The sequence below is a fragment of the Rutilus rutilus genome (assembly GCF_951802725.1).
Source record: "Rutilus rutilus genome assembly, chromosome: 13".
Lineage (NCBI taxonomy): Eukaryota > Metazoa > Chordata > Actinopteri > Cypriniformes > Leuciscidae > Rutilus > Rutilus rutilus.
In genome coordinates, this window is record NC_140218.1 from 20,834,780 (window position 1) to 20,849,757 (window position 14,978).

The 14,978-nt window shown below is 38.5% G+C and overlaps 1 protein-coding gene across 8 annotated transcripts in view; it reads right to left on the reverse strand.

Annotated features, from left to right (window-relative positions):
- agrn (agrin) overlaps window positions 1–14,978 on the reverse strand; it is a 248,091-nt gene that overhangs the window by 64,055 nt on the left and 169,058 nt on the right. For 5 of the 8 annotated variants that reach the window (XM_084427576.1, XM_084427578.1, XM_084427580.1 and 2 more), the window contains 3 exons: window positions 10,078–10,299; window positions 5,494–5,694; window positions 4,666–4,866 (listed from right to left, as the gene is read on the reverse strand). In XM_084427576.1, the coding sequence (XP_084283702.1) occupies window positions 4,666–4,866; window positions 5,494–5,694; window positions 10,078–10,299 (624 nt within the window). The remainder of the gene's footprint in view (window positions 1–4,665; window positions 4,867–5,493; window positions 5,695–10,077; window positions 10,300–14,978) is intronic. The other 3 variants (XM_084427577.1, XM_084427583.1, XM_084427582.1) reach the window with 1 other exon arrangement.

A 14,978-nucleotide genomic window follows, 5' to 3' on the forward strand; every position in this document is an offset into this window, starting at 1 on the left:
CACACTTCACTTTGGCGCACACACACACACACAAACACAAACACAAACACAAACACACACACACCTCCTCAACCTCTCTTCCTCAGTCTCTTTTTTTCATTTCTCCCCTCGCGAGTCAACATTCACATTCATCACATGTTGTTGACCTCTGTATCTCAAACCATGGGTTTGTAACACACACACACTCACACACACACACACACACACACACACACACACACACACACACACACACACACACACACACACACACACACACACACACACACACACACACACACACACACACACACACACACACAGTATTATGACTCATATTACAAGTATTGTAATATATCCCCAATGACTTTAGTGACAAATTAAATTCATAAAAAAGCCTTAAACAGACTTTTCTTTTTGGAAAATGCTTTTGTCCATCCATATGAAAGCCAATGGTGTCTAATGTTATTTCGGACCCCACTGACATTCATTATATGGACAAAAACAGTATTTCATTCCTCAAGATATCGTCTTTTGCGTGCCACAGAAGAAAGTAAGTCATACAGGTTTGCAAGAACATGAGGGTGAGTAAACGGTAACAATATTTGAATTTTTGAGGAAACTATGCCTTTAAGACAGAGTATCTTCAGATTTAAATGTCAGTATTAAAAATCCCAATACTGCAGAACTGGTCATTTTGATTAATTTAAGTCAATGACCTCAAACTGTTTCAATGAGTATTCGATTTAATTGTTCATGCAAATCTCTTGCATATTAATGTTTTATTTTCCAATATATGTAGGTATATATGTAAGTAAATATTGCTGTTTATCACTATTTATTTTTATTTTGGAAAATATAAAGAAAAAAGATTCAATCTTTCTTGTGTTCATTTTGTGCAAAATAGTGTGAAAAAAGGTGCCTGGAATTCAGATATTTATAATATTTTATTCATATGTAGATATATTTACTAGATATTTATTGTATTGTAGAATAAATTCAGTTGGCTACAATGGCTATAATACAAAACATTAAATAAAAATACAAAAAAGTCATTTTTAAGCTATAAATCCCAGCCCTAGTTGGTTGTTTTCTGTTTACTTGTGATTTGTCTCCCTGTAGATGGGCATTACTGAAAGACCTGGACAGTAGACTTAGAGTAACTGTGATGCTGCCAACATAAAGAGCAATAGTTCATCCTGACAGCCTGCAGAAGTTTCTTTATGAGAAGATTCTTGTGTGTAACGGATGACTGCACACTCTCCCCTGTTTGCCCTCTCCCAAACTCTCTTCCTGTGGGTGATCCAGAGACTGTACCGATGCTTTATACGCTATTTTGTTGCTATTTCCCATGCATAATCCTATTTAGTAAACGTATATTCAATTAAAAGCGGGCCGCGGCCCCAAGGTGATGCTCGGCTCCCTCATATCGCTTTGTCTGTGTCTACAATGAGGCTGACTTCAGACTAGCAGAGTGTGAAATTAAACAGGTGATAAATTCACTGCTACGGCCAGATGCAGGGAACACTGTCATTTTTCATTACCTCAAATAAAAGAGTGAAAGAACACTGCTATTTTTTTTCTTATGACTAATGAACATGAGTATTGAAGCCAGGTCTAAACAAATGAATAAACCATCTCAGTGTAAATAAACAGCCCCTTTGGCTCCTTTAAGAAAATGTTTTCGGTTGACACTATATTTTATGCCCACAACCGCAAAATCATACCAACCATCACACAAGTAAAGCAAGGTGTTTGAAAGCTAAATGTAAGATAGACAAAACAGCTCTGTTTTCATCAAGCTAATATCCTCTATACAGTACAAAGACCTGCCAGGCGCTGCTGTATCGCATCACTAGTGTAGAGAATAAACTGACAAAGCAGGTGTCACTGGCTTCTGGTTAGGATCTATTGACCAGACCCAGATCCCTGCAGCCTTTAACAGCAACTCCTCCACAGCCTACAGAGCTGGAAAGAAAGGTCTAGTGAGACTTAGAGGGGAAAACAACATGTGTTTTTTACTGCTGAACAGCCTTGCGGGAGTGACATAAGTGAGATATTACATCACGACTATACAGAGAAGTCTTGGGGTATATTATAGTATCTAAATAAAACTAAAATAGAAGAAACTAAATAAATACACATACTATACCATGACTACATTTTCAGTAGATCAAACAAAGAAGCTTTTCCAGTATAAAACTAATTTTCCAATGAACCGTCATGTAACATGTAAAACGTAGAAGTGAGAAGTTTTTTTTGCATAATGCTAAATAATATTTTACATTAGTTAGCATTCTTTTTTAGCATTAATAGTTTAGTCAATAAAGCAGAAAATGGAGTAATTATGTTGACAATGAGACGTTATGTAAGTTACTGTCTATATACACTCCTGTTCAAAAGTTTAGTCAATAAGATAAGAAGTCTCTTATGCGCACCAAGGTTGCATTTATTTGATCAAAAATACAGTAAAAACAATATAGCTGCAAGCAGCAATTATCGGGGCCAAGCAGAATAAGACAACAAGACATGCCAATATTTCTGAAAGTGTCAGACTAACTGCAGCAATGAGCAATTAAAGACATTTAAAGACGACTGTAGGCGTAATGGCTGAAAAATCATCAGTTTCTTATAAGTAATTTAAAATATGATTTAATGGATTATCACTTTCAACCAATAGGTGGCACAGTCACAAAACTGATGTGATATGGTCAGGGTGAAGTGACAATGACACATACAAAGTTTGGTGTCAATATGTCAAGGCAATGCAGAGATAAAGCCTGAATAGTCATTTTTGCATCATGCCTCAACTTTGCTGCTGCGGTATACGAAAACGGTTTCGTCTATCGGCACGAAATCCATTACTTTTAGTCGGCACGGTCTGGAGATGATACGATTCGATTTTGGTGAAAATCGGACAAACGGTCTAGGAGGAGTTAGAAAAAGTAGGTTTTGAAAGAAAATCAAGATGGCGGACAGGAAGTTTGGCAAAATAAGGTAAACTTGGTATCTATGTTCTCGGCTTGACCCAAGGAATCTATTAAGACCAGTGGCATTTCAATAGCCAGATTTATTCAAAAGTTATTAGCATTTTAGGACATTTTGTTATAACTTTTGACCACTAGGTGGCGCTGGTTCGAAACTTCTCACGTTCTTTCAGGGCATCGTGCTGATGACCCATACCAAGTTTCGTAACAATCCGTTCATGCGTTCTTAAAATACAGCATTTTAGCACAAAATTCTAAATGGCCGACAGACAAAATGGCCGATATGGTAAAATTGGATATCAGTCGACTCGGCATGTTTCCCTGAATCTAACGAGACCAATTTGATGATTTCTGGACAAACTGTAAACAAACATATCTCCGGACCAGTAGGTGGCGCTGCGCCGTAACGCAGCATATAGCCTCAGGTTATGCTTGTGATGACATGTACCAAGTTTGGTCTGAATCCAATAAAGCGTTGCGGAGATACAGCCTTACGTCTGTTTCCGCAAGCGCTACGTACAATTTGTTCGTGCGTTTATCGAAAACGGTTTGGCGAATCAACTTGAATTCCATAACTTTTTGTCGGCATGGTCTGGAGATGATCTGGTTCAATTTTCGTGAAAATCGGAGTAATGGCCTAGGAGGAGTTCGAAAAAGTATTTTTCTATGACGAAAAATTACGCAATCAAATCGGCTTGAGCTAGGGAATTAGAGGGAAAAAGTTTAGAATTTTGTTTCTAGCCCGTGTGGTAGAGATGCGCGGATGGGCTATTATTTCATCTGCAACCGCATCACAAAAATCATCATCCGTCCGCCATCCAGCCGCACCAACGTTTTTGACCAATTTTCAAAACCGCACCCGCCCGCCATCCGTTGATTTGTGTATACATATATGTTTCATTTGATTGGTTCAACCGCCCGCCACCCGCCCGAATTTAATTAAAATATAATTTTTTGTCACGTCATCCGCCCAATCCGCGGTTTATCCGCGGAGTCCGCGGCTGTAACCGCCAACCACGCATCTCTACCGTGTGGTTCAAAAGTTATTAGCATAAACATGAGTGCAACTTTGGACAGTTGGTGGCGCTAGAAGGAATGAGTTGGAGACTCCAAATTTGCTATGCTGATAGTTCAGACTGTCCTCTATCAGTGTGCCAAATTTCATAACTTTTCCGCAAGCGGTTCTTTGGGCTGCCATAGACTCCCAGTCGGAAAAATGAAGAATAATAATAATAGGAACGGGAACAGATACAATAGGTGCCTCCGCACCTTCGGTGCTTGGCCCCTAATAAGAACGCTAACGATTACAATAGGTGCCTCCGCACCTTCGGTGCTTGGCCCCTAATTAATTTTATGAAATATTGTTACAATTTAAAATAACGGTTTTCTACTTTAATATATATATATAAAACATAGGTTATTAATATACTTTCAAAGCAGTTTCTCAAACACTGATAGTGTAAGAAGAAAAAGGGACATGGAGTGAAAACACAGAGAACACAAGGAGCATACTGATGCCTGCATTTCATGCTTCACATATGATGGGTCACTAAGTGCAGTTGATGCAAGGAGGTTAAATTGGCCGCAATAAACTGTTTGGAGTGAACGCATTAACCCGGCTTGTCCTCAGTACAACACTGAAAATCAACAAATAACGGAGTTCAGCTATCTTATCACAGACATGAACACATGAACCCACCTTCATCACAGGCGCCAGGCTTGGCCACCTCAATCTTCCTCTGTTTCTTGCAGACTGCCAGACGCAGCTCACAGTCGCTGTTGTAGGTGGTGCCGTCGCTGCCACACATGGGTTTTACTGGCTGACCTGTGCATGGCTGACACTCACACTTGTTCTGCACGCACCGCGCTCCCCAGCTACAAACAGTGCTGCCACAAGTTTCTGATCACACACACACACACACACACAAACACACACATACACAAATCACAGGACAGGATAGTTGAGACACAAAGAGACACAAGAAACGTGTTCACACCCGCAATAAATCTCCTCTTGAAAAATTTAAATGCATTCACATGGGATTCTGCTATGTAAAACCCACGTAAAATCATGTATCATGCATAACATGATTTGGAAAGAGTGCTAAAACAGTTTCTTGTGTTTTGACAAGAAAACTGCACAGCAAAACATTTTCTTAATCAGTATTTTGTCTTGTTTTCCAGTAAAACATAATCAAACCATTTAAAACAACAATTTACTTGAAAGGAAAAAATTCACAAGATAATACTTTTTCCAGAGAACATATTTTTATTAGCTAATTGTTTTTCTTGCTTAAAGCATAAATCTAAAATGGGGTTTTATGCATAAACAAACAATATCAATTCTCAGAAATCTAACACAAGTTTGTAAATTTAGTACATTTATCTTGTTTTAAGGATGTTTTTTACTGGAATAAACTGGAACAAAAATACTAGAGAAAATGATTTTTTTTGCAGCAAACGCAGACTGATGAGTGAACATGTATGAAGGTGATGGATGAACTGATTGGCATTTTTATGTACTCACTGCATTCTCCATGGGCCACCACTCTGAGATCCAGCTGCTTAGTGCAGGCTTTCACGTTCAGCTTGCACTCGTTGTCGTATGTCACCCCGTCGCTGCCGCACACGGGCTGCCGTGTTTCCAAACACCCTTTGGGGCACACGCACCGGCCAGTCTGAGCATCACAGATTGCGCCAAACGAGCAGTTGGTGCAGGACTCATCTGCTGAATAGGAAGTGTGACGTCAACGGAGAGGTTCAGGCTACAGATTCACACCATCGCTCACTGGGATCAGCCTCAGCTGCCCGACCGCCTGTCTGCTTTTTTCAAATCTCTCTGCAAAGTCTGGGCTGAAGCATCCTTCCAACTTACAGATGGGAGCAACACTGCTCTGTTTACATGCAGTCACAGTAGAGCATCTTATAACACCATCAATTTCAGGTGATGTTGAGCATTCGGACACTGTTACAATCCCTTTGAAATGTCACGTGACATTGTATTTAATTGAGCAGACATCAATATTTACCACGAAAAGCACCAAAATGAAGCCATTACACATACACACACACAAAATTCATAATATATATTATTATAAATTACTTGTTAATAATTATTAATACATTTAATTTGATTAAATATGATATAGTTGACTTATAAGCAAATCACATAAATAATATAAATTATTAAAATATGATTGAGTTTCTTAAATATTTATTATTACTACATATAATTATAAAAATATAATTAATTTCAAAATTATGTTTATGTATATATATATATATATATATATATATATATATATATATATATATATATCACACATTATTATAAATGCTTGTTAAACAGTAAATCATTATATTAATTACACAGAATATGATTACATTAAAAATAATTATTAATAAATAAAAAACTATCAAATATTATAATTATTTTATATATTATAATCTATTACATTTATATATATATATATATATCACACACACACAATTATATTGTAATATGTTTTATTTGATACAAAATGTATAAACAATTTTATAATAACAAAAATTTAAAGTATAATTTAATTTATTAAATATTATATTTATATATATCCTGCTATGCATGAATTGCAATTTGTAATTCAATAATTAATCGAAGATAAAATTATTTTTAATATATCTTTTTTTTTTTATTACACAATTCAAATACGAGTCAGAGGGCAAGATTAAAGTTTATTTCGTAAAAAAAAAAAAAAAAGTAATTACAGTTAACGTGTTAAGTTGACATCCCTAGTTAAATATAGAGCTATGATTTCCAAGAGCTCGATTAATCAGTAAAACAAAATGTGGTTCCAACTGGGAGGGAGGACGCACGGCCGATGACAATTACACCTGGGGGATTGCATTAGAGCAACTGCTATCATATTCAATTAGCGCTGGGGTAATAACAGCACCTGATTTAGTGTTAATGGAGAGAGGTCCTCATGCATAAATCTCTCATCTCTCTTCTACCAACCTGTTTATTGCACATTAATAAAGTGACCTCACCTCGGCTCAGAATCTGCGCTCAGTCACCTCAGGGACCGCGCTCGGCCGACTTATTAAAAGCAGCTGCGGCATGCTGCCTAGTGGCTGCCCAAGAGTGGTTCGTCGTGACAGTCCAATGCAGGCCGATAAATCACATTCTCGTGGCTGCTGGTATTCTCCTTTATCAGCATGTGTGATAAAGGCATTTCTTTATCAGTTGCAACATGTTTCCATGCTATCACAGCCTCAGCAGTGGGGAGCGCAATAGATATGGCAGTCCGTTACATATAAACAACGACCCAGCATACAGTGCTGGACCCGAGAAACGAGTACAGACAGAGGCCTTAAGGGCAGAGCTTAGCCTTATGGGAAACAAGAAGAGAATCTGTCCATTCAAGCCCAGAAATCAAAAACTCTCCCTCACGTCATTCCAAACCTGTACGACTTTCTTTCTTATGAAACACAAAGAAAATGTTGAATAATGTTTCTCTCTTTTGTATGCAATTACAATGAATGGGGACTGCAGATTTTAAGCTTCAAAAAGGTCACAAAAGCACCACACAAGTATCATTAAGGTATAAAAAAGGTTTGTACCTTTTATGTCACATATATGTCTTCGCTTTGTGCAGAAAAAAGACTGAAATTTAAGTCATTGTTGAGCTGAGATAAAAAAATATATATATAGAAAAATCACCTTTTGTGTTCGGTATATAATGACAAAAGTTACTTTTTTGGGCAAACTATTCCTCTAAAGGGTGAGTGGTAACTGCTCTTGTTAATGTCAGGTACAGAACAGCACTTTTTGCGAATAGCCGTAAAAATTCCCAGGCGATTGGTGCTTGGGCAAGGGCACCCGCTCTATTAGTCTGCTCCGTCTCCTCCTAGTTTTTATTTACTGCCCTCTCACTCCTTCCACAGCCTGATGATTTCTCTTCCGCTTCCAGCTCAGTGTCTTGCAGGTAACCTATATTCCCCAACTGTGGCTAGTAACATTTCAATCACCAGTAAAAAGTGCTTATTTGCTGCTGACTCGTTGGCTGTTCTTTCATTTCCTTGCATATAAATATATACGAATTGGTTCTCGGAGGGGCAGATATCAAATACTCCATTACAACGGCACGCTTCCCTGTGGATGCACAACAAGGTCAGCCGCCACTCAAATGTGAGGGGAAAAAATCAGAATAATAAACTATGTCCGTCATATCTCTATCAGTCTGCACCTGAACTATAAAGATAAGGGCATTTATGAGTCTCCCCAATGCGGAGTGAAGAAAATTAAATGAAATTTGGCCAAGAGCAGATCATACTCCCACTCGTGTGGGTGCATTGCTACCGACAGCGACCCACATGCAAGCTTTCACGAACAAATACACACAAACACAGCTAGGGTCTTAGTGAGGCAGAGGCTGTGGTCTGAATGGGCTCGGATAATTAACGTTATAATAATAGAATTCACTTGTGGTGGAGAGCATGGCTGTGTACACAGAACTAAATGAACAATGTTTCCTTTCATATGGTTAGTTGTTTGCAGCTGCTCTTTATTGACCCTTTCCATTGACACCTGCTCCAGTGAGGGGCTGGACCCATCAACACCGCTGTGATGCTGTAATGGGTGGGTTTTTAAAAATACAATGATTATTTCCAGCTGGAATAAGAGTTTAAGCTTGTTTATGTAATACCAATGCTGTATTTTAGATGGTCAAAGATGGTCTATCATCACTAAATCTAGCAGGTCTAAACCAATCTCACCATTTTGCAGATCAGCTGATCAACTATCTCATTTATTCATTTCATTTATTCATTTTAGCTGACGCTTTTATCCAAAGCGACTTACAATTGCTATATATGTCAGAGGTCGCACGCCTCTGGAGCAACTAGGGGTTAAGTGTCTTGCTCAGGGACCACACCAAAGGCATGTGTCTTATCCATTGCGCCACACCACCCCTATCTAGACCAGCTAATAAAACAAACCACAATAATGTTTGCTGGAGTTTTTTCAGTTGTTTGATTTAAAATAGTAATAATAATTTATAAAATAATATAACGTTTAAAATACAATATTTTTGATAAATATATATATATTTCTGGGTTTATATTAAAAAGCTAATTATCTCAAATGTTAACTAAATCACTGTGCACTATAAAAATTCTCACGACTTTTTAAAGCTTATTACATAAAAAAACATAAAATTACCTTTTATTTCCAGGTTTTCCATGATTGTGGGAAGCCTATTATTATCTTCTATGAGTACACATGGAACATCTTGCGGTTGCAAAACAACAAATCCTTTCTTTCAAGCGCTGAATCATCAGTTTTAAGTTTTCATCTCGTATGTATGAAAACAGACATGCTTGGCCCCACCCAAACCTGATTCTGTGGGTTAAATCTCTGTGGGTAGTTAAGCTGATGTTCCAGAAGCCTGTGAGGAGAGAGATATCACTCTCATATGTCATTTACTATCTGGCAACATATACAGCATGATGGGCGGTGCTGCAATAAAGAGCAACCGTGGCCTGTAGCGATCTCTTCTGAGATGAATCCTACTGCTGCCAAATGACTCCTGGCCTCCATTTCAAACTCTTCACTGGAGGCACAGCTAATACACATGTATAAACTGCAAACACATGACACTTCTTTTAAATGTCGACACAATAGCTCCACCTCATTCTCTCTGAGCCTAAGCCGATGGTGAAAAAGAAAGGCTTTACAAATGGTGGTAAAAGTTTAGCAGAAAAAGTCCACTTAATATTCCCCTCCCAAGCGAACGCACAAAGACAGCCATTGAAAATGATTTACAAGCCTTTTGTGAAGAACACACATAAACATGCGTTTGTTTGGAGGGCAAGCATGCCTCTCTACAGACTTATCTGGTGTGTGCTTACAAAAGCCAGACAAAAAAACCCATGACTCATGCAAACAATTACTGTGAAGGATGCTGCCCTCTTTAATTCTAACTTAAGTGCATCGTTTCAAAAAAAAGGTTGCGGAGGAGGAAAATTACAGTCCTCTCTTGAAATATCAGTGGAGTGCTTAAGTGCAGGGGATGGACGAGGATGAAAGGCAGTGAGGGAGTGAGTGGCAGCAATGTGTGTGTGGACTCACCACATGGTCCTTTATGCTGCATCTGTATCTGTTTCTGAAGGGCGCATCCCATGGCCTTCATTTGACATGAGTTGCTGTAAGTGTGCCCATCGCTGCCGCAAACAGGGTCTTGGTTCTGCGAACACGCATCTGAGCATTCGCACACAGGCTCGCTGTTCTTCACCACGCACACGGCTCCAAACTCACAGGTCTTCTTCAGGCAAGGGCTTTCCAGGTTAAGATCTGCCCCAAAAAGCAGAGAAACAAGTTATCATTCAACTTAGAGGAAGAAGGGAAAGACAAGGAGAAGGGGGAAAGCGTAAAAGCAGCTAAATCCAGATGTCACTCCACTTGTCAGTGCTTAATCTGGATTCTGTACACACTCCGTTTGACTATTTAGGGAGTGACAACCAGATCCTACAGTTAAACTGTCAGCATCCATGTTTCTCATTTACACCCATGAGACACCAAAATGTTGCTATGATTATCTCTATATCAAACATTTCAGGATGCGGAGTGACTCTAGTTTTCATTTCACATTTGGTACAATAACTTAATGGATTCGCTTCTGCATAACCACTGCAGTGTGTATGTGAAATAAGATTCCTCGATTACACCTGAGGGACACCAAAATATTGCCATGATTATCTCTATATCAAACATTGCAGGATCTGGTGTGACTTTGAGTATACCGTTCACACACGATCCAATCGCTTAATCAATTTGCTCCTGAATTTATATGCTGTTTTCACACCCATAACAACTGGATTGTGTATATGACCTATGATTTAGTAGAAATATTTTATTCTCTTTAAAGTTTCATTTAAAAAAATTTAAAGTTTTTTTTCTTTCAAATTTAAAAAAAATTCTACCAATAATGCCTGATGGTCTGAGAAAATGTTATACGAACCGCTTGCTAAACAGATACACATTCTGCACAGTGGAGCTGTAAACATGCAGCCTATTAGAGCATCCAATCAGAACAACTACTAGCATCTCATTTCATGCATCACTAACCAAGACTCCCCCAACTACGGAGAGACATTTTTATTTATTTTAGTTTATAGACAGACAAGTGAAACACAAAGCATCATCCTAGAAAAGGGAGTGCTCTAGTAAATAATTGAGTGCGCTGAGCTACCGCACAGATATGAAATATGAACATGAAAGAGTAGCTGGGACTCTCAGCGGTGCCACAGTAGTTCCACAGTAAGTTCATTAACTGCTGCAGTTAGCAGACAGAGGGCCAAGGGACAGTGGGACCGAGCACAAGCCCCGTTTCTGATGTGAACAGAGGGAAAGAGAACAAGGAGAATGAGAAAGAAGAAGTGGGTCAGCAGTGAACCAGCACAGCTCACCATCCTCTAGAGTAGAACCTTTCGTCACCAAATAAGACCTCATTTCGCCCAATCAGGAGGAAGTTTTATAAAAACAGGTTAAAAAAAATGCACAGAGGATGGAGGAGGTTTCTGGGGGAGATTCTGTAAAAAGGAATTACCCTAATTTCATTCCAAACCTGACGGTCTTTCTCCTGTAGAAAATAAAAGGAGATGTTAAGCAGAATGTTCGCACTGCTCTTTTCCGCACAATGGAGTTTGATAACTTTGTATGGAAAAGAACAATGTGAAGATCCTGCCTAAAATCTTTTTTTGTGTTGTACATAAAGCCATACAGATTTGGCATGGCATGAGGGTGAGTAAATGTTGCACAATTAAAAAATTTTAGATGAGCAGTTTTTTTTTTTATAAACAAATAAACAATATGTTGCACATTTGTATGCTTGGGCTTCATAGTGGAGAGTTGAGAAAGGCTAGAGGAGTAAACATGATATGTTTGCACTTTAAGATTAAAGACATGTCAAAATAAAGGCCAGCCCTTCAGGCTCACTCAGTATTGTGTGAGAAGTAAAATGACAGGGTGACGGCAAATGTTTGCAGGTGCATTCTGGTCGGCGTATGAGAGTGTGTATGTAGAAGATTGCGTGTTTTTGTCTGTTTTTTTTGTGATTGTGTCTTTGGACATGTGTGTACATATACATGAGAAACCCTCCATCTTCAGTGTTTGTTTTAGGAATGTATGTATGTGTGTGTGTGTGTGCGCTACCTGTGCTGCATACGGTGCTTTCACCGCAGTAATTTATTCCAGGATTAGATGCTATCATTCCTAAATAATATTACACTCAGATACATTTAATATCGCACACAAACAGCTATCATAACGCTTTCAGATAAATCAAATACGTCCCGCTCCATAAAAATAACATTATTTTCCAATATGATAGGAACAAATATGGACAAAGTAATGAAAAAAGAAATTAATGTCATTTTGAGCATCTACAAGGGGGAAGAGAGATGATTCGTTGCTTACAGACGCAACATTTTCAAGCATGCTAGTTAGGGTGTTTAGTTTTGTGGGGAAAGTAATTTTTCTGGAAAAAAATCTGAATGTGATTTAAAACATTTTTTTATTTTATATCAACAATCAAATATATTTTATATCAATTTGACAATAATAATAATAATAGCAGTAATTTTATTGTTATATAATGATAATAATAATAATTATTGTTTTTTATTACTGAATACAAATATTAAAACAAAAGAAACATTACTATTGAAATAATTATCTGTAAAATTACAAATCGAGTGTTTAAAATATTTTATTTTATAGTACAACTGTAAAATTACAATGCTTATATTTATGGCTGTTTTCATTTCTTCATTTTGTTTTTTTATTTTTCAAACATTAAACCCTCAAGCTTTATTTTGGAGGAAAATAGCAGGGAGCTTCTCTTTTATAGACAACAGCTGGTTTATAAACATTTCTCATTACAAGTTTAGGAAGATGTTGGGTTCTCAAATGGGATGTGAAAGTTGTTCTAAAAGACAACTTGGCTATGCTACCTTGTAAGACACCTTGTTTCAGTCAAATTCAAAAGAAGACCAATCCTAGAATGCACTGCAACGAGCTAAGTGAAAAACTAAATTCAAGATTGGGGATGAAGCGGGTGAAACGTTGATAAACTTAAATTTCGGTCAATACTGAAAAATATTGATAAAACATTTTCAATCTTTTATGTTTCGAATGATTTGTTTGAATGATCTGTAAATGACCAAAAAAAAAAAAAAAAAAAAAATTGAAAAATGAAAAATGAAAAATCTATTTTTTCAATATTTATGAGCTCTAAGCATTTTTACGCTTAGTGTATCAGTGTAAGCTTAGCAGCATGCTAGCATTAAACCCTACTTAAATTGTGTGTAGTGCTATTGTTGTGGTGCACACACTGCACAGAATGCTCCAAATAGGTTACAACGAGATTCCATGGTGGTTAGCATGCTGTCTTAAGTTAGAAGGCAGCTGATCAGACAGAAGGCAGCTCACTAGGTTTAGCAATAGCAAACAGAGCTAAAGATTTAACCTGTGGCTTAAATGTTACTAGCAGGAGTGAGACCCCCAGACAGTCTCGAGGCTTTAGTGAACTGCAATGGGGGGGGGGGTTTAACTCTTCTCTAACCTCTTCCTGGCGCCCACCGATAATCCCACCCCACATCTGAAGGCAGCAACCAAGGAGAAGTGCATATCAGACACACATGAAGCACAGCATGGATCAAAAGACCTTGATTAGTACGCCAAAGCACGTTCTTCATGACAGAAATTGAGCGGTGCCGCACACACACCTCTTTTAAACCCAGACGTGTACCCACTGTAACTGCTCAGTCGAGCCAATGAAAATAAAACCAGAATTGGGAAGTAAGCAGGTTACCTTCCCGACCACTGTGTTCCTGTGCCAATCTAAAAGTGTCGTACAGTAGAACGTTTCCGGCTATTGATTTCTCTGCTGAGAATGAGAGCTTAAAATACGGCTTGAACTGGCACGTAACTGTGTAAACAGTGGATCGGTGCCTAATTTCGCAGGCCTTAAAAGCGGGCTTTTCCTCCAGATTTCTTCTCTCAGCGCCTCTCCATCTGTGCCTTCTAAACGCCCAGCTGGAAGACGACGAGATCAGGCCTATCAGTAAAGCCCTCATGGCCTTCAAAACGCTTCAATGACCCGTTTCCCAAGGCACGGATCCTAAAACCCGAACCACAGCCTTCGATAATGCTTTGTCCCAAGCCACCCTTTGTTTCCTTATAAAGATGAAAGAATAGCTCTCCCTTATACAAAAAAAAAAAGAAAAACACGAAAAAGAAGATATGGAAAGAAACGTTCGCTCGTCCAGTTTCTCATTTTAATGTTTTCGTCTCTAAGGGATGGGGAAAAAAAATCTTGCAGATTTAATAAGTCAAGGAAGAGAAAGTTCTAGAAATAATGGTAAAGTACATGCAGCCATGATTACATACTTGGTATAATAAAAAAAATAAAAAAACTTCCAGCAGCCTGGCTTTGGTTATTGAGATGGCTTGCATATTCTCTCAGTAAAAAATGAGCCCTTTTTCGGAGCCTCTTTGAAATAGTGGGCTGCCATCCCCGAGGCCTGTGCTGCAGTGCCAGTCTTCAAGGACTCCAGCTGTAAGCTGGATGACAGCCATATGCTTCGACGGGACTGCCACTGGGACGCGATGCACATAGAAACGGGAGCATTTGAAGCTTTTTCAGAGGTTAACGCATGTAAAAGAAAGGAAAGCTGCGTAAGTGAAAAAGAAAGCGCCGCTGTAAAATGGCGAAGTACGTTAATTAGGAGCTTGCGAGAGAGAGTATGTGGAAAAACAGGCCTAATAAGGTGTGAAGAAATAGCAGGACTCAGAAGAGCCGAGTAATTGCCGTGATCAGGTCTGAGAATCTCCGCACACCTCCGACCCTGGCGGTTCTGTGAGCTGTTATATAATATGTGTGATGTGGCTCCGCCTCTTGCTCTACATTCACACCACAATTTGTATCATATTATACATTCGTTCTCGTAGCGTTTAATTACTATTGCCAC